We start from the raw sequence: 21,666 nt of genomic DNA, 5'->3' as shown, positions 1-21,666 counted from the left end.
AATGTGAAATTCCATAATACTGTGGTATTATGGAATTTCACATTTATCAACAGTTGTTGATAAATGTGAAAATGGTGTAATTTTAACTCCCATTTTAAGATGAATATAACATAGGTATGTATTAATATTTTACATTTTAGAGTTTTTTATTAGTCTGAAAGAATTTTGTTACTCTTCCAGTGAAGTGGTTTCACATAATGAATGAAAGCAGTAGGGGAGACAAACACAGAAATTTGGGAATTGAAGTACACCTCTCTAATAGAACCATGCTAACAGCTGCTAGCTATTAGTTCCCAAATGTTCATTCACTAAATATTTTGTATATGGCATTGTGAGGGTTATTGTCGTACTCCAAGGTCATTTTGACCGTGATTGCTGAACTGAAGTGGCTTTTATTTCTGGTGAACCAGTCTTCAGGATGAACTGGATGTTATAGGAGGATCAGAAGATTTTATTATATTTATTATTTATTATTATTTTTAGATGTGAGATTTATTTATAATGCTAGGAGTTTGTTTTGTCCATGTCATAGTAGTTGAAATAAAAATGATATAGCAAATGAATGCATTCTTAGCACTGATGTGCAATCTTAGGAAATACAGATTTAATTGAAGTAATAATTTCGTACAACAATAAAAAAGCAATCTATTGCATAAGATAATAGAACAGAGGGGAGACAGATTTCATAGGGTTAACTTTAAAAATCTATTTACTTAGCAGCAGCAATTAAATATAGACTTATATGCTTCAGTGCGAGTAGTGTTCATCATACCAGGCCTCTATCCAGAAACATTTAGATATGTTTAATTGTATAGGGCAATTTTTCAAGTGACTTTTTATATTCCTATCTATAATTGATTTCAGCTATATGGTTATGGACTAGGTTTATCTATTAGACATTTTTTATTCTGTATGGTGGCAACATATGACTGCTCTTGTTCCTTCTGTGTTAGAGAAATAAATCTGTATCTTTCTGAGTTGTCACAGTGATATATTGTTCTTGTTTAATTGCTGCTGCTGCTGCTGTTAATTAAATGAGTTATAAAGTTAATCACTGAGAGATTGCTCTTATTTTATATCAAGTTGTATTATATTCATGACACATGATTTATATAAAATTATATATGGCAGAAGTTGGCAGTGTGCTGAGTTGCCAACCAATAAACTGAAATGCTGCAGGTCCAAATGTAAATTTATTTGAACAACTTAAGTTGAGGATGCGATCACTCAGTTGTAATGAAAGCAGTGACACTCCAGATAGTGCCCACTGTTATCTATCCATGGTATTGATGCTGCTTCTACATTTCACAAATTTCTAACTAGTTTCTGCAGTTATAAAATGTTCCCACTAGCATGGAGGATTTGTTTTTGGAAGTAAAGGAAACGCTTGCTGCTTTGAAATTGAGCTGGAATTGAAAAATGAACAACAAACAGTGGGAAAAACCTGGATAATTCTAAGATTACCAGTGTATAATAGTATAGTGAATTTATGAGGAAGCTACACAGGTTTGCTCAAAAACTCCAGTGGTATTTGACTACATCATTCTTCACGATGTGTTATGCTGTAAAATTTTCCATTGAAGGATGTTATGGATATTGTTATTTCAAAAATGATTCTTATTCAATATAGTGGTTTTACACACCAGCTCCACCATTTTCTGGAAGATGTCGAAGAAGAGTATGAAGCTGTTGTGTATTTAGCAGTTGGCTGAGTAGGGGGGCATGAAAGGATTTTCACTTACAACTTGAAATAGATAAGCATGGGTAAACTTTTGTTTTTTTAGTACCACAATTATGAGATAAATGGATCTTAGATCTTGCTTTTCTAGTTGACATTAATGGGCTTAATGTAAAACTTTAAGGGGAAAGATGAATTACTGTTTTCTGTTGTAGTAGTGGCATGTGATGCAAGAAAGCAAGTGTATGAGCTTATGCAGCATCAGCCAAAAAAAAAAAAAAAAAAAAAAAAAAAAAATCACACCATTCCCTCCAAATGCCTGTCCAGTTCCTCCTTAAATTTATTTAACATATCAACTTCCACAACGACAGATGGAAGTTTGTTCCAGCAATTAACCACCCGCTGGCTAAAGGCAAATTTCTTCACATCTATTCTACATCTGTCTTTTCTTAATTTGAATTTATGCCCCCTTAGGTTCGTAATCTGAACAAGTGGAAGGATCCCATCAGAATTCAGTGTCCTCAACCCATTCAAGGCCTTATACATCTCAATCAGATCACCGCGCAGGTGCCTAGTCTCCAGCCACTGCAATTTGCAGAACTTAAGCCTCTCTTGGTAAGAGGATCCCTTCATTCCCCTCACCAATCTTGTTGCCCTTCTCTGTACACACTCAAACAAATCTACATCCTTCCTTAAATGAAGCCTCCAGACCTGTGTGCAGTACTCAAGGCGTGGCCTGACCATTGCCTTATACAGAGGAACAATCACCTCCTTTTCCCTGCTAGCAAAATTCCTATTTATCATTGACAAAAGCCCATGACCTGCCCTGACAGCCTGTCTGCATTGCTCAGAAAACTTCATATCTGACTGCACAATTACTCCCAGGTCTTTTTCATTTTCTACCACCTTAAGTGTAGTACCACACAGTTGGTACGTTTCTCTCGGGTTACTTCTACCCATATGCAGTACTTTGCATTTGTCAAGGTTAAAACTTAAGTTGCCACTTCTTAGCCCATCTGCCCAAATTGTCTCTAGATCCTGTTGCAGTAGCACACTGCCATTAACAATCCTGCCAACCTTTGTATCATCTGCAAACTTCGACACTAAGCCTGATATACCTACATCAATATCATTGATAAATATACAAAACAACAGTGGACCCAACACCAAACCCTGTGGGACTCCACTAATAACATTAGTCCACGAAAAGCAGCACCCATTGATTACCACCCTCTGTCTGCTCCCACTTAACCATCCTTTTATCCATTGAAGCAACTTACCCTTAATACCATTCTGCTCCAATTTGTAAAATAGTCTTCCATGTGCAACAGTGTCAAAAGCTTTCCTGAAATCCAAATATATGATATCAAAATTATTTTTTGCATCCAGTTCCTTTGTAACCACATCATAATATCCTATCAAATTTGTCAGACAAGACTTTCCCTTAACAAACCCATGCTGTGTCTGAATTATTGCTGCAGTCTTGTCTAGATGATCCTGCAATGCATCTTTAACCAGTGACTCCATTATTTTACCCGGAACAGAAGTTAAACTAACTGGTCTGTAATTACTCGTGTCACCCTTCGATCCCCCTTTGTGAATTGGGGATACATTTGCACATCTCCAGTCCGTGGGAACCTCCCCTGAGTCCAAGGATGCTCTCATAATTATGGCTAAGGGTTTGCTTAGTTGCTATGCCGCCTCCTTTAATATAACTGGATAGATCCCATCCACCCCAGATGCCTTTCTTATGTTTAACTTCAACAATTTCTCCTCCACTTTGCTCTGAGTTATTACAAAATCATTAAGCACCCTGCTACAATTTGATAACCTTCTGCCATTTTCAAACCTTAATAACTCCTCATGTGTGAATGTAGATGCAAAATACTCATTCAGTTTGTTTGCTATCTGAGCAGGATCATCAATAGTCGAACCATTGATATAAAGTGGACCAATCAGATTCATCCCCTTCCTTTTAGAGTTTATATAAGTAAAGAAATGCTTGCTTTTTTTTCATAACATCCTTTGCCAAAGATTTCTCGTAATCTGCCTTCACCTGTCTAACCTCTTTTGTGACCTGATTACAGACTATCTTATTCGTGACCTGATTATCTGCCGTAGGCTTCTGAGTCGCTTGATAATTTATATGCATCCCATGCATTTTTCTTCTCTGTCACGAGTCTCATTAGTTCATTTGATAATCATTTAGGCCTAAACCTTGAACAGTATTTCTTAATAGGTATGAAACTTTGTTAAAGCCTTTGAAGTAAAATTAAACTTGCAGCATTACATTTGCAGTAACATATTAATAAACAAAACTAGCACCACTTTATCCTTTTTGCAAAGCTGCTGTTTACTCATTGTTCAAACTGATTGAGTGACTAACACTAAGAAATAAGTTTGTTACCATCCTTCAGCAAATCAAAAATAAATTTTTCTCCAAGTTCTGATTTTTAAACTAGATCAAATGAAATCTGCATTGCCACTAATGCAAGTAAAATCCCAGCTTTGAAGCAAATGGAGATGACTGAATTACAAAATAGTGACTTTTTGAAAGATTCTTTTGCCAAAAGAAAATTACCGCAATTTTGTGCTCAGCTGTGTTTTCTACCATTTATTACAGCATTTGGCAACACTTAGTTCTGAACAAATATTCTTGCTTAAGACCTTGAAAAAATTTAATATTGTTCCTGGTGTGCTGATGAGCATTGGTATGCAGTTCATTTTCAAATTTCAGTAACTCTTGGAAAATCCTTACCTTACCTTGTGGGCTGTTTTAAATGTATTGAAAAGTGAACAAAAATCCATAATCTATGAACAAGGTCTTGTGACTTCTAGTACAGCACACAGTATTCACAGTCTGTGATCTTTCTCTCAAGTTTGTTTTTCATCTGCAAATGTTTATTGTTTATTATTTGAAAGATCTTGTTGAGGAATCAAATTGATGATATTAACTATAATTAAACAGTAGTGTCTACCAACTTCTAATACATGAGGTGGTGTAGAGCCTGACAGACTGACTTTTTTCTGAAAAAAAAAAAAAAAAACAACTCTTATTTCTGAAAAGAGTTTTTTGCTTTCAGCATAACGATGTTTGATATTTTTGTATTGAATTAAACCTATTAAAGGAAATTTTTTTTATGACAAATTTAAATTTAAAAATGTTTTTACATTTTTTTTTGAAAAAAATAAATTTTTATTAATTCTGTTATAAAACAAATATTGTAAACATAAGTTATTGGTCAGTTCCATTTTCAAGTTCATAAAAGCCTTAAAGCACACGAATTTTCAAACAAAGTTGGTTTGAATTTGTGTTTGTGTATGTTACTCTATTTTGTCAATTTCACTTAACTTTGTATAAATAGCACGTATGACTTCTAGAGAACTATTCAGGTAAAGATTTGTATATATTTAGGAAATTATACAGGAACATCTACTAATCTTGAACTGGAAACTAACACAAAAGAGAATTTTCAGGTGAGCCTGTACACCACAGGGTTAATTATGGAATTGTTTGACTGGATAATTCTTTAGTTACCATATTTTGCAATTTAGTGTGAGATAGTGGTGTGCCAATAGATTTCAATTAAGGTATGTAATCAGTTTAGCAATAAATGTCATGGTATAGTATGGTGGATAAATGAATTTTCTGCAATAAGTTCTTGCTAGGTATATTTTTAAAAATTCTTTCAAGAAAAAAAAAACGATAAATGATATAAATGAGAACGCTTATTATTAGGAATTGAGTTAATGGATTAAATAAATTTACTTCCTGAGCAGAAGAATTTTGTAATTATTGAAGTCTACTGCATTTAAAGATTTTTACAATATGTTTGTTTTTAATTCGAAATGCATTTCACTGAAGTAGCAAACCTCAAACCTATGAAAATATGCCTGTTATTACAGTACATCCACTTTTGTTTCTATATATATATATATATTTTCCCCCCCCCAGCTTAAATAGTATGCTTCATGAAAGTGGATAATGTAGACCCTGGGTGGGCAACCTGTGGTTACTTTTCTTTGTTGACCGCTGAAAAATTGGTGTCAAATCTTCATTTCTTATTCCACAGTAAAATTTGAAGCTTCTGTTCTATTGCTTCTGGTAATCACTTCACTTTGGAGTGGTTCTGTAGACATTTCATGGAAGTTTTTCATGGCTGGCAGAGAAAACATAACTGAAACCAGCCATCTGGTATTCATTTTGTTTTCTCCAGACAGTGAGCAGTCTGAGCATTTCTCTCTGCCTTCATGACTGTTTTCTTTTCCTGATTTCTTTTTTATGTAGGGTTGTTCATTTCCAGCCTTAAAATGACATTATTGTGAGGAAAAAAAAGTACTAATGAATGATGAGTGCTAATGAGAACTTATCTCAAGGTAAAAATAATTGAAAAATTAAAGAAGAAATTATATGAGGAGCACATATTAAGATATGAAGATCCAGACACTGTTGTGTATGTGAGTTATATTAGTGGTAAAAAATTTATATTTATTAAAAGTTTTGATGGTGGATTTTATAGGAGACTAATCAGTTTTTGATATTTTGTCCTGAAAGAGGCCTCTGAGGTCGGGAAAACTCATGTCTAAGAATATATAAATTCATACACCGACCATTGAATAAAATTTAAAATTTAATATGACTACAATCTTTACAAAAAAAAAAAAAAAAAAAAAAATTTACAATAAACTATTACGGAATGCTAAAAACTGTAATAAAAAAGATCATTTACAATAAAATTTGCTAAAATATAAAACATTAAAAGCGCTAAAAATCTGAAGCTTTCGGGAGCGTCAGCTCCCTTCTTCAACAGTGATATAACTTCCTGCAACATCTCCTTAAGTAGCAGGCTCACGGTACCTCCACACGTGGTATTTCTCCACGTGGTTCAATCGGCACATGGTCAGAACTGGAAGCGGAAATGTCTCGGGAACGTGGCAAAGAAAATCGTTCATCCGACCTTAATATAATTGTTTCAAAGATAGGATTAATACGTATACCTCTATCTCTGTTTATTGTATTCCTACTGGATGAACTAATCCGTAAACCCTCGAGCCATTTATGCTCCCAGAGCCATTTACGCTCTGGGAGCGTAAATGGCTCGAGGGTTTACGGATTAGTTCATCCAGTAGGAATACAATAAACAGAGATAGAGGTATACGTATTAATCCTATCTTTGAAACAATTATATTAAGGTCGGATGAACGATTTTCTTTGCCACGTTCCCGAGACATTTCCGCTTCCAGTTCTGACCATGTGCCGATTGAACCACGTGGAGAAATACCACGTGTGGAGGTACCGTGAGCCTGCTACTTAAGGAGATGTTGCAGGAAGTTATATCACTGTTGAAGAAGGGAGCTGATGCTCCCGAAAGCTTCAGATTTTTAGCGCTTTTAATGTTTTATATTTTAGCAAATTTTATTGTAAATGATCTTTTTTATTACAGTTTTTAGCATTCCGTAATAGTTTATTGTAAATTTTTTTTTTTTTTTTTTTTTTTGTAAAGATTGTAGTCATATTAAATTTTATTCAATGGTCGGTGTATGAATTTATATATTCTTAGACATTTGATATTTTGTCTGGATAGTTTAAAAAAAAAAAAAAAAAAAAAATCTATTATAAGGGTATCTCAAAACTGTAACCAGACAGATTCATAAATTTGCTGACAAAATAGATAGAAAAAAATAATTTGAATGACTTGCTTTGAAATTTGATTTTTTTTTTAAAATGACTATCAACAAACGTACCAATGTGTCAGATAAGAGCTAAGTGGGCAGAGTCTAAGTTAATTTCACCATAACAGAAGAAATATTTGGCCTTTCAGCAGCGAAGAACACCATCACAGTGGGTGACTGTGTTTTTTAATCATTGAAAACATTAATGGATAAATTTAATCTCACTTTTGAAAAACAAAAGGATGTCAGTAGGTGTCAGTAGATGGTGTGTCTGCAGTGGTTGGTAGTAAAGTATCCTTAATTTCAAAAATTAAATCAGAATTAGCTTCTGTGAGTGGCTAATGTAATGAATGATGTATCATTCATTACATTAGAATAACACAGTGGTGTTTGCAGGACATTCCAATCTCTTTAGCTTTTGCAACTAGTACAGTCAGTCCTCGTATAACACGATAGTTGTTGTTCCTAGAAACCCAGTGCAATGCAAAATCGTGCAATATAAACAACAGGCCCTATGGGAAAAATAGGTTTAGGTGCCGACCACCCAAGATTGGACACACATTTGTATCCAAAACATTACCAAACAATAAATAATCGTAAAAAACACTAACACATTGAAAAATGTAAAGTTAATAATTTAATCATTTAAATTTAGATTCTTACCTTAAAAATAAATGAAGACAGCTTGAGGGAAAGGGCTTGAGAAAGGGTTGAAGCAGTGGAATTATGGGGAAAGTGGCGGCAGGTTGTCATCATTACTGGAACCGGGAGGTGGAGGAGATGCCGATGAGGACTGGATGAAATGTGGTCAAGCCAGAACTACAGGGCTGTAGCTCATTTTCTGTCTCTTTCTTGGGTGTTTTCATAAAAAATACATCTAGTTTCTGTTGTTTCGCAATCTTCCTTTTTTCACAAAGCAGCTGCTTATATGGCTCCAAAGCAGATCGAATTGCATGAAGTGCTCTTCTGCTTCTTTCTGCATTATAATTGTTATCTTCTAGCCATTGCATACTTTTCTCAAATGAATTTAAATCTGAAGATACCTCTGAAGTAGAAAGCTGTTTTATGGTGGCATTTAGGCATTCAACTTCGCTGTCTTCCTCATCTTCCACCTGCCCTCCAGCAACAAGTTTTTGCAGTTCTTCAGTTGAAAGTTCTTCTTCATGAGACTGAAGCAACTCTTCTAAATCTTCTTCCTCCAATTCCTCAAAGCCAACTTGCTTTGCAAGGGCAACATAATGTGCTTTTAATTTAGAAGCTTTAAGCATTCTTTTGTCACTTCATTCCAAGCCTCCACAATTATGTAAATTGCATTCTTTATGTTGAATTGCTTCCAGAAGTCTTTAATTGTTGGTGCATTTTGGCCCTCTGTTTCTGCTATCAACGTCTTAAATGTGCGTCATGTGTAATAGTGCTTAAAAGGAGCAATTACACCTTGATCAAGTGGCTGGATAAGGGATGTTGTGTTAGGTGGTAAAAACAGGATTTTGATGTTTGGTGACAGTTCAGCAAGGGTTTAGCGTCACTTGGTGCATTGTCCAAAATAATTAAAATCTTAAAATCCAAAATTTTCCTTTTCATTTTCTTTTTGCAGTAGCTTCAAAACACATCCTCAAACACATCTAGTAGAAGGTCAGTGAAGATCTGCCCTGTCATCCATTCTCTTCTGCTGTTCCTAAAGTAAACACCCAGGGTAGTTCTTACGATCCCTTTTAACGCTTGTGGATTGGCTGCATGAAAAACAACAACAGGCTTCAGTTTCAAGTCGCCACTTGCATTTGATCCTAACATAATGGTCAATCTATCCTTAGCAGCCTTGAAGCCTGGAGCTCGCACTTCCTCTCTTGAAATATGTTTGTGATGGCATTTTTTTCCAATATAGTCCGTTTTCATCCAAGTTGAAAATTTGGTCCAGTGTATAGCCCTCTTCCTCAATTAGTTTTTTCGGTATTGGTAGAAATGCCTTTGCTGCTGCTTCATCTGCGCTCGCAGCTTCACCTGATAATTTCACATTATGGAAAGCGTGACGTTTTCTGAAATTATTGAACCAGCCACTATTGGCAGTAAAGGGAGGCACTTCTTCAGGGTTTTCAGCTTTACTTCTGAGGTCTTCAAATATTGCCAATGCCTTTGCTTTTATCATAAGCAAATTTGTTCCTGATCTCTTCTTTGTTTGATCTTCTATCCAAATAGATAAAAGACATTTCATCTCTTCCAGTTCTTTGTATCTTGATCTAATTGATTTTGTTACACTGTATTGTTCCTGCTATGAAAGTTGCTTTTATTTTTTCTGCATTCTTTCTAATTGTTCTCAGCATTCCTTCATTGAGGCCTGTAGCACGCACAATATGACATGTTCTTTCATTCTGCTCAAAGCGTTTCACAATTTCATATTTTTCTTCTATCAATATTGCTTTTCTTTTTCTCTCTAAAGTATTTTCACCAAAACGCTTCCTTTCCACACTTTTTTCAAGTATTTTTCTCATTTTTTTGGGAATAGAGCACAAGTATAAAAAGAACAAAAATGAGGAGGCAAGCTTGATGTACATAAATGCACAGCGAACAAGTAGCAACTGAATAAACGACGCAATGCCCATGTAGAAACTGAATAAACAATGCAGTAAAGGTGGAAACACAGTATTCTTGCGTATTACATGCTTACGTTTTACGGAAGCATATTTCTAGAGGTCACTACTATAAAACAATAAAAATAATATGCAGTTTCCGGTTTATTGGGGGTTCCTGCTAGCGGAGTCTGTTATCAACAGGTAGTAAAAGTCGATCTAATTACATTTGCGATAACATCGAAAGCTGAAATTCTGTGGGTCTTTATGTTAATATGTGAAATGTGTTTCCCCTTCCACGAAATCATAAAAACAAATAAATTTTCAGAATCTTCTCTTCATTCCTACTGTGTTGTGTTCAGTTGATTTCGTCGCTTTCGATTACCATTTCTTGTAAACACAAAGGCAAATCGTGCATAAGCGAATTACATTCGTGTTATATGCGACATCGTTCCCCTATTTATAAATCATGTATGATCGAATTCGTGTAGTGTAAACGTGTTATACGAGGACTGACTGTACATTGTTCACGATTGCTATTCTTTCCTGAATTGGAAATTTTTCTAGAATTTTTTTTTTTTTTTTAGCCTTTGGATTCTTTGCGTTGTGTGACTAATACTAATTGGCACTACTATAAATATGAAGCTGTTTTTCAAAATAAATTAGATTCATGCTGTACTGTGGCTTTACTCACATTCCATTTCTTTGAGATTTTAAAGTGTGGTTACTTAAAGGTTTATTTTAATTTTTAGTCTGTCCACATACAAAATTTAGAAATTATTTATTTTGTTCTTTTAGATCATGCAATTGCTTTCCTGAAACACATGCATAGCGAGGTAAGTCATTTCCTCTTGAGTGTGAAGCATTTGCATTCATTTTTATTATAAATTTTATGGAAAATATTTTTCTCATGAATGTAAATAAACGAGCTGTGTAGTTTAAAAAAAATTATATGAATGATTTGGCTGGTAGATAATTACATAGGATTAACACTTATGTGGTGGCTGCTGGAGCCAATGCTGCAGATATTCTTAGTGCTAATGAAAATATACTTGCAGCAGCTGTTGGCACTGTAGATATTGTGACTGTTTGTTATGGTATTTAAAAGCAATATTTAAAAAAAAATGTTAAAGCATTTAAAATATTTAGAAGTATTTCTTTTCCATAAAAATGCATTTCTTTCCATTAAAATTTTGTTTTCACCCATTTAAATCTTATTCATTTTAAAATAGGCTACAAGAGTGTTTTTTTCCAAAATAAATACAGTCGATTCCGGTTATTTGGACACATTGGGACTAGTGCATTTTGGCCCGATTAAGCGGCTGCCCCAATTATCCGAAGTTTCACGTAAATAGTTAAAAATACAATTTATCCCCCCCCCCTTTACAGTTAGTTCACTGTACAATCACATTTTACGACGAACTCACCACAGTAAAGTACTGTTCATTATACGATGTGTAGTAAGCGCTGGTCATTGTGATCACGTTTGTGAATTGAATTTTAATTCTAGCTTTCGCTATTCTTTTTAAGCTTTCGCTATTCTTTTCTAGTCTATTAACACGGTACTTGAAGATTTCTAAAAATTTCGTATTGTCAATTTTAATTCTATTAAACAGTGATTCTAATTAGCGAAAATAGGAGGAATATTATCCACAGGCTATAAAAGTAAAGATATATTAAGCACAAATTTACTCTTTATTACCTTACTAATTAAAAAGTTAAATGATACGTGAAAATCGGAAGAATATATGTGATAATTGGAATAATTAATACGTACTGTAATATGTACATACTAACTAGTTGACATTTCTGTTCACTGACATTTGTGGGTGGGGGTTAAAATTTAAAACAGTAAAAAGATAAGCAATCAATAACAAAGAGGGTTAAAATTTAAAACAGTAAAAAGATAAGCAATCAATAACAAAGAGGGTTAAAATTTAAAACAGTAAAAAGATAAGCAATCAATAACAAAGAACACGGCACACACATATTGCAAGTAACACTACACGCGCAAGTAAGAACAGAGTAACAAATTACGAAGCTTTAAAAATAGGAATGAAGAGAAGATTCTGAAAATTATTTTTTTTTATATGATTGAAGATTCCATGGAAGTGTAAACACATTTTACCATAATAACCCACAGAATTCCAGCTGTCGGTATTACCGCAAATTCAGTAAGATCGAGTTTACTGTCCATTTATGATAGATTGCACTAACAGAAAAGCCCAATAAACAGGTGACTGCTAATTGTTTTTATTGTTTTATGGTTGTGACCTCCAGAAATCCGACCGAATTACGTGGTACGGTCGGAGACAATCGTAGGGTAACCTCCAGTGCTGAGGTCTCCTGCCCCGATTAAACGGCATTTTGTCTGTCCACAAAATGCCACGAAGTAAACCCCGGCTATTTTCTCGATTGGTTTTTGTTTTTTAAGATTTGCCCCGATTAACCGGTGGCCCAAATAACCGGAATCCACTGTATATGCTTTCTTTTAGAATATCTTAAAATTTATTTAAGATGGGTAACTTTTTATCAATAGAATAAAAACCTTGAATAGTATGATGAATGACTGATATGATTTTACTTTTTTCTATTTAATTATTCTTTTCTAATCCATTTTTTTTTTTTTTTTTTTTTTTTTTGTTATGGTGAGACATGTTAGTAACCGAATCCATGTTAGTGACTGAGTTAGCATCACTTAGGAAGTAGTGAGTGTGAGCTTATGCTCACACCTGCTACTTTCTAAATTATGTAAATGTTCATTCAACTTACATGATTCATCAGTTTTACTTCAGTCCAAAATAAGAATGTAATGTTTTATGCTCACGTCCGCCACTTACTCTACCGAGACCCCGGGTGCTAATTGTTCCATGGCCAAGCGATTTTTAGTGCATTTCTAAAAGCGATTTCTACAAAGAGCATTTGCGTGAACAGATTCTATTTTTTGTTTCAAAAACCATTTTCTTGATTTAATTTGTACATCAGAGTAGCACTTTCACTCTACAAGAAGTAGGCAGAGGCCCAGAAAGGGAAACCACCTTTCTGTTTCTGTTTTTTCTGTAAATACTAATTTACTAACTCAGCCACTTGGTTACTTCATGGCACTGCTCTTGCCTCCCTATGGCTGGACTGGTAGCCTGGGTGGTAAAGATAAACCCCCAGGTCCAAAAGGAGCCATCATGGAGTCTAACAATTTTCCACCCTTAGAGACTTCAAGCTCAAGACAAGAATCCTGTCATGATAACAATACTAGTCAACCAAAAAGGCTTCGAACAGAAGCACAGTGTCCAGGCATTCCTAATTTTCTAGTGATACACTCCCTGTCCAACCAACCTGTGGGCAAGTTATTGCCATTTATGATTGAAAGATATCTGGAATCTATTGCAGGATCACCAAAAATGTTGAAGCGACTACAAGCAGGAGATCTCCTGATTGAAACAGCCATCTCTCAAACATTCTGAGTGGCTATTAAAGACAATGACATTTGGTGGGTTGCCAGTATCTGTTACTCCCCACGATATCTTAAATTCATCAAAAGGTATCATCACAGAATAGGACTTAATTGCAGTGTCTGAGGAGGAATTAGTTCAGGAACTTAGCCATTAAAAGGTAATCAGTGCTAAAAGAATAATGACAAAAAAAGATGGAAATTTCATTCCAAGTTGTTCCATCATTTTAACTTCTCCTGATTTGCCATCCTCAGTAAAAGCTGGATATTTAAATTGCCGAATTCGCCCATACATCCCGAATCCTCTTTGCTGTTTTAAATGCCAGAAATATGGCCACTCGCAGCAGGCATGCAGGGGTGACACCACCTGTCCTATTTGTGGTTCAAAAGATCATACACAAACAGATTGTTCAGCTGCAGTTCCCATTTGCCTCAACTGCAAAGGCAGTCACCCTGCCTTTTCTAAATCATGTGAAATGTGGAAGACAGGTAGGAAAATCCAAAAATTCAAAGTAGAGCATAAAGTCACATATCCTGAGGCATGCAGACAAATAATGTTCATCATGCCTAGTCCATCTTATGCCTCTCACACCCAAAGTTTTCATACAACTGCAATTCAAACAGATGTGTCAATACTGCCCAATGTCTTGCTACCTAATTGGTTTAAAGCAACTTTATCAACCACTAGAAAAGATAATTTTAAAACTAAAACCAGCAATGTCACCAACACCCCAATTAGTATCCCAATTGATACTCCAGTGGCCTCAAATGACACAGAAAAATTGAAACCTACTAAAGACTGCAAGGAAACTGAACCACCCACCAACACGATGGAAGTGGATATACACCCAAATTACGAAGAACCTATCCTAAAACTCCACGCCAATGATATTATGGATACCGGATGCCCCTTATTCCCAAAAAAAAAACTGCCCTGTATACAAAAAACAGTCAGATGAATCAGCCTTAGCAAAACCAAAATAATGATTAACATCATACAGTGGAACTGCAGAGGACTACAGGGATGGGATACACTTAAATAGAAAGGGTGCAAGAATATTTGCTGATGCTATTGAAGCAGAGTTAGGTGGGTCACAAAACTGCTAGGTTGGGGGGATACACGGACTAATAGATTAACAGTAGCTACTGGCAGAGGTGAAAGTGATTCTTTCATTGCTTTTATTAAAATGCAATTGAGCAGCAGCCTGGAAAGCAAAGCAATGGGGATTTCCAGGACTCCTGGGAGTCATAGTGGAACAAGTAAATACATGGGCTGTGTTAGGGTAACTAAGAGTAGAAACAGGTGCATGTATACTTGCATGTACACCAATGCTAGGAGTATAGTTAATAAATTTGATGAGCTTGAAGTGGTAGTCAAGACATCAAAGGCAGATATTGTTGGGCAGATATCAGAGATATGGTGTCACACAGACATAATCAGTGCAGAATTGGAATTTGGGGAGTAAAATGTGTACAGGAAGGAAGACAGGACAGGGAGGGAGGAGGGGTTATGCTGTTAGTTAACAAACGAATAAAATCTAAGGAAGTGCATCCAATTGATATTGGTGGACAATGCAGTGTTGAGTCTGTTTGGTGTGACATAAACACTGGGAAAGGAAAAATTAGAGTAGGTGTGTGTTATAGGCCTAATGAATCTGATGAGTATAATGAGCGATTGTGCAGAGAAATAGTGGGCCAGTAAATCAGTGTCTTATAATGGAGGATTTTAATTTCCCAGAGATTAACTGGAATTTGTGGGTTGTTCACTCACACACTAGCAAGGCTTTTGTGGATTTATTTGATGATTGTTTTCTACAGCAGCATGTTCGTGAGGCAACTAGAGGGAGTGATACTCTTGATCTGATTATCAGTAGTGATTCTTCATGCCTTAAGAATCTGCAGAAAAAGGAACAACTAGGTGGCAGTGATCACAGTGTGCTAAAGTTGGATTTATTCAAAGAGGTAACTACCATCAGGGGTAAAGGGAAGGGTTTTTACTTTCGTAAAGATGACTACGGTGGTCTGAGACACTATCTAAATTCTATACAGTGGCACCAACTGATGATGTTATCAACAGCAAATTCAAAATGGGAAGCATTCAAAGAATTAATCTTGGAAGTTACTAGGCTTTTCATACCAAATAAGAAATATTGTTCAAGGTTTTGGCCTAAATGGATGTCAGATGAATTAATGAGACATGTGGCAGAGAAGAACAATACATGGGATACATATAAATTAACGGTTGACACAGAAGCCTATGATAGATATAAACTGGTCTGTAACCAAGTCACAAAGGAGGTTAGGCAGGCAAAGGCAGATTACGAGAAATCTTTGGCAAAGAATGCAAAGAAAAACAGCAAAGAGTTCTTTTCTTATGTAAACTCTAGAAGGAAGGGGATGAATCAGATTGGTCCACTTGATATCGATGGTTCAACTGTTGATGATCCTGCTCAGGTAGCTAACAAACGGAATGAATATTTTCCATCTACATTCACACATGAGGAGTTATTCAGGGAGGGGAATGCCAGAGGTGTATTAAACTCTGGCAGTAAGCTAGATAATCTTGTAATAACCGAGAGTAAAGTGGAGGAGAAATTGTTGAAGATAAACATAAGAAAGGCAATTGGGGTGGATGGAATCTATCCAGTTATATTAAATGAGGCAGCAAAGGAAGTAAGCAAACCCTTAGCTATAATTATGACAGCTTCCTTGGACTCAGGGGAGGTACCCGTGGGCTGGAGATGTGCAAATGTGACCTTAATCCACAAAGGAGAATTGAGGGGAGACAGGTATTTACAGACCTGTTAGTTTAACTTCTGTTCCAGGAAAATTAATGGAGGCACCGATTAAAGAAGCATTGCAGGATCATCTTAGACAAGACTTCAGTTATAGCTCGGACGTAAATTTGTTGTAAATTTACGTAAATTTTGTTTTCATTCATTTTTTTAATTTCTTTTATTTTTAGGATTGTAAAACTTAAAACAACAAAAAATAATAGTAATAAGCAATCAATAACGACGATCATGGCGCACACAAATTGCACAAGTGAGATCGGAGTAACAAGCAAAAAAAATAGGAAAAAAAGAGAAGATTCTTACAATTATTTATGGTGTTTTTTTATATGACTGCAGACTTCAGTGAAGAGGACACACATTAGCATTAGTAGAGGCATACGATGCAAGAAAGCGAGCTTATGCAGCATCAGCCAAAAAACAAAACAAAGAAAAAAACCATTTCACCCCACCGTTCATTTGAAATACCTGTCCAGCTGAGCCTTAAATTTATTTAAGCTATCAACTTCTACAACAAGGGATGGAAGTCTGCTCCAACAACCAACTACCCACTGGCTAAAGGCAAATTTCAGCACATCTATCCTACATCTGTCTTTCTTCAATCTGAATTTATGCCCTCTCAGATTCTTCCTCTTGCTATTCTGAGCAAGAGGAAGAATCTCATTGGCATTGAGCATGCTCAAACCATTCAAGGCTTTATATACCTCTATCAGATCACCTCGCCGGTGGCTAGTCTCCAGACACTGTAATTTGCAAAACTTAAGCCTTTCTTCGTAAGATCAACCCTTTGTTCCATTCACTAATCTTGTTGCCCTTCTCTGTACTCTTCCAGCAGCTCTACATCCTTCTTGAAATGAGGCCTCCAGACCTGTATACAGTACTCAAGGTGTTACCATTGCATTATACAAGGGAATAATCACCTCCTTATCCCTGCTAGAAAAATTGCTGTATATCATTGACAAGACACCATGAGCTACTCTTGCAGCCCATCTGCACTGCTCAGAGAACTTCATATCTGCCTTCAAAATTACCTCCAGGTCCTTTTTTATTCTCTACCACTGTCAGTGTAGTACCACAGAGTTGATATGTTGCTCTGGAGTTGCTGTTTCTCATATGTAGTACTTTACATTTGTCAATGTTAAACTTCATTTGCCACCTCTCAGCCCATCTGCTCAACCTTTCCAGATCCTGTTTCAGCAGCATAGCGTCAGTAGTGTCCTTAACAACCCTGCCAACCTTTGTATCGTCTGCAAACTTGGACATTAAGTTTGATTTACCATCATCAATATCATTTATAAATACAGAAACCAATAATGGACCCAACACTGAACCCTGTGGGACTCCACTAATAACATTAGTCCACGATGAGCAGTGTCCATTGATTACCAGTCTCTGTCTTCTCCCACTCAACCATCCCTTTATCCATAGCAGCAATTTGCCTCCATTGCCGCACTGCTCCAATTTGTGCAGCAGTCTTCCATGTGTAACAGTATCAAAAGCCTTTCTAAGATTCAAGTATATAATATCAAAGTTATTCCCTGCATCCAATTCTTTTGTGACAGCATCATAGTATCCAATCATATTGGTCAGGCTAGTGAATTGGGGTCACATTTGCACATCTCCAGTCTATTGGTACCCATAGACATTTCACCATAATAATGTAAAAACCCACAGAATTCCAGCTATTGGTATTATCGCAAATGCAATAAGATCGAGTTTACTATCCGTTTATAATAAGATTGCGCTAACAGAAACGCCGAATAAAATGGAAAGTGCAAATTGTTTTTTGTTGACCTCCAGAAATGTGCTTTAGTAAAATTTGAGCTCACACAGGGTGATAATAGTGAGTTTTCGCCTCAACCCTGTCAAGTTCTTTACAGAAAATTTCATTTTGACTGTTATCATGGTGCCGACTAAGAGAATAAGTGACAGCGGTACTAGTACATATACCAACAAAAGGAATGCGATCGATTTGGAGCAGAAAATTAAACTAATAAGAATGTATGAAAATGGTCAAACATTAACAAGTATCGCGCTGAATTCAGATTTGTCAATAATAATATAGTAGCAATATGTTACTAGTCATTCCCGAGATACATAAAACTCGACGAAGTGAGAAGTCCTAGAACATATCTCTTACGTATGTTGGAGACTTCTGTATTTTTGGATTAACCGGGAAATCGATTATCTGGGATTTGTTTTTTTACCATTTATCCCGGAAAATCAAGAGTCTGCTGTATTTCTGGGCAACTACAAACCTTTTTTGAACCTCCCTATAATGCTTAGTTTTTGGGATCTTCTTGAATGTACCTTATATATTTGGTTATAGTTATTATAGTATAGAATGTGGCTTAAATATTATTTTTTGCATAGTAAAAAGAACAATCAGTGTACAGATATCCTTCATATTAGTTAAATAAGTTACTTTTATTAGGGTTTACCTGTGAGAAATCACTACTTCTGGCCATTGATTCTGGCTTACAGAAATGAAAAGAATGAAAATGGTGAGTTGTAAATTTTTGTGTGCTTGTTTAGAACATTCATGAATGGCTTTAATTATTGGAAGAGTAGTTATGTGTAAACTTTTACAAAAACTAAAAAAACCTTTATACATAAAATTTTTAATTTTATGTATTAACTTATTTTTAGTGAAGCTAAGTAAAACTAAGTAAAAAAAAATAATAAAATAGCATAAGGTGTGTGCAACAGTGCTATATTCAGTAGCACTGCAACCCTATGTGCCACCAGTAGGCAAAATAAAATTTTCCGCCCTAAATGTTGAATACTAATAAACAATAACCAGTCAGAGAAAGCAATGTCAAAAATATTTTTGGCGCCCTCCTGAACTGATGCCAATAAGCTATGCCTACCTTGCCTACCCACTTGTGGTGGCCCTGGCTATTTTGCTGTGTGTAAAAGGAAACTTCTACTCACTTGATTCCATCTGAATTATCTTGAAATTAGTAAGTTATGATGAATTTAAAACTACCTTTCTCCAAATAGTAAAATGCTTAACTTTGCTTTTAAATGTAAATTAACTGTATCATGATATTATGTTACTGTGCATATTCTTGCTCTTTTGCTCAAATATTTTTTGGGTGAAAATGGTTTGATAATAATTACATGAGATATTAAGATGAGAATCTTATACAAATATTGTAATTATTGTGTGTGTGTGTGTGTGTGTGTGTGTGTGTGTGTGTGTGTAGAATCAAATTACTAAAGCGTGGAACTGTGATGTTATATTTTCTAATACTATAATTACTAAAGCAACTTTTTACTTTTAACTATCTTATTCTCTTTTTCATACCTCATGAACTATTAGAGCAATTTGAGGGGGATTGAGGTACTATTACTTTAACTAGTCTTCTCTCCGTTCTCCTGTTGTTAGCTAATTTATTTTACTATGTTTAGCAGATTATTTGGTTCTCAGCATTACTTATTTACTATTTTGTTTCAGCTATCGGTCGGGCTAAATGTCATCCAGCCTGTATGCTGCAAAATTACTATTAATAGCTACTTAATTTCTTTATTATAATTTCTATTTTATTATATTATTATTATTATAATTACTATCTTATTATATTATTCCCATCTTACGGGTACTTTTGGACTTCTTTAGGTCCTAGTTATACAGGCAGATGACAACAGAAACTCTGCCAGCCATGGGTTTGGTATTTTGTAGGGGTTTAGCCCTCGACAAGTCCCTTGCAAAGTATCTTTTCCCATGGACGGCTATTTATATATAATTTTTATTGAGTTTAATATTTATGTTTAACCATTGTTGCCTAGGTTCCAGTTAGTTTATGGATTGCTTCGTGTTTTTAAACGACAGGAAAGCCTCTACATTTTAACATTATTTCATTGTAAGGGTTAGCCCTCGATAAAGTCCTTTGCAATGTGTCCAACCTATCTTTACAACAATTGGCTTGACATAGTGATTTAGTAATTATCCTTATATATATATGTTTCATTTTTGCATATAACCATTGTTTCCCTACCAGGTTATTACCATGGACCAGAGACAGCTATGACAGCTATCACAGCACTTAGTTACCACCTGCTCATTCACATTATGTTCATAGATATTAAGACTGATGTAATGTTTTATCTAGACATTGATGGCATTAATCAGCTCTTCTCTCCCTTGTCAGGTTCTTTGTTTAGGTTTTCACTGATTGTATCACCATTATAATTAATTATCTTACGTTTATAATTGTTAACTATTTGCCATATCCACTATATATATATAGTAAACCCCCGTCATGGTATCTGTATTCGCGATCGCTGATTTAATATAAAATGGAACCTAAAAAAATGTGAATTTTAAAGCGCCGTGAATATTTTTCGGCATAAAAAAACATGGCGTGGCAAAAACTTCAGTTATAGCTGACTTCAGTTATAGCTCAGACACAGCATGGTTTTGTTAAGGGGAAGTCTTGCCTGACCAACTTGATTGGATACTATGATGCAGTCACAAAAGAACTGGATGCAGGGAATAACTTTGATATTATATACTTGGATCTTAGAAAGGCTTTTGATACTGTTGCACATGGAAGACTGCTACACAAATTGGAGCAGTGTGACATTGGAGGCAAATTGCTGTTATGGATAAAGGGGTGGTTGAGGGGGAGAAGACAGAGAGTGGTAATCAATGGACACTGCTCATCGTGAACTAATGTTATTAGTGGAGTCCCTCAGGGATCAGTGTTGGGTCCATTATTGTTTTCTGTATTTATAAATGATATTGATGATGGTATATCAAGCTTAATGTCCAAGTTTGCAGATGATACAAAGGTTGGCAGGGTTGTCAAGGACACTACTGACACTATGCTGCTGCAACAGGATCTGGAAAGGTTGAGCAGATGGGCTGAGAGGTGGCAAATGAAGTTTAACATTGACAAATGTAAAGTACTACACATGGGAAACAGCAACCCCAGAGCAACATATCAACTCTGTGGTACTACACTGACAGTGGTAGAGAATGAAAGGGACTTGGGGGTGGTTGTGGCAGATATGAAGTTCTCTGAGCAGTGCAGACGGGCTGCAAGAGTAGCTCATGGAGTATTGTCAATGATATACAGGAATTTTTCCAGCAGGGATAAGGAGGTGATTACTCCATTGTATAAGGCAATGGTCAGGCCACACCTAGAGTACTGTATACAGGTCTGGAGGCCTCATTTCAAGAAGGATGTAGAGCTGCTGGAACGAGTACAGAGAAGGGCAACAAGATTAGTGAATGGAACAAAGGGGTGCTCTTACGAAGAAAGGCTTAAGTTTTGCAAATTACAGTGTCTGGAGACTAGGCACCAGCGAGGTGATCTGATAGAGGTGTATAAAGCCTTGAATGGTTTAAGCATGCTCAATGCTGATGGGATTCTTCCTCTAGCTGAGAAAAATCACCTGAGAGGGCATAAATTGAAATTGAGGAAAGACAGATGTAGGATAGATGTGCGGAAATTTGCCTTTAGCCAGCGGGTGGTTGGTTGGTGGAACAGACTTCCATCCCTT

General features: G+C 35.8%; 1 protein-coding gene across 3 annotated transcripts in view; it reads left to right on the top strand.

The window, feature by feature from the left end:
• Positions 1-21,666, top strand: part of LOC150085010 (leucine-rich PPR motif-containing protein, mitochondrial-like) — a 380,604-nt gene that overhangs the window by 124,292 nt on the left and 234,646 nt on the right. For all 3 annotated transcript variants that reach the window (XM_090376735.1, XM_090376734.1, XM_090376736.1), the window contains exons 11-12: positions 10,714-10,751; positions 18,590-18,659. In XM_090376735.1, the coding sequence (XP_090232861.1) occupies positions 10,714-10,751; positions 18,590-18,659 (108 nt within the window). The remainder of the gene's footprint in view (positions 1-10,713; positions 10,752-18,589; positions 18,660-21,666) is intronic.

This window comes from Mastigoproctus giganteus, chromosome 6 (assembly GCF_048544385.1).
Source record: "Mastigoproctus giganteus isolate SK-2022 chromosome 6, ASM4854438v1, whole genome shotgun sequence".
NCBI classification, from domain to species: domain Eukaryota; kingdom Metazoa; phylum Arthropoda; class Arachnida; order Uropygi; family Thelyphonidae; genus Mastigoproctus; species Mastigoproctus giganteus.
This window is presented reverse-complemented; position numbering and strand designations above follow the sequence as displayed.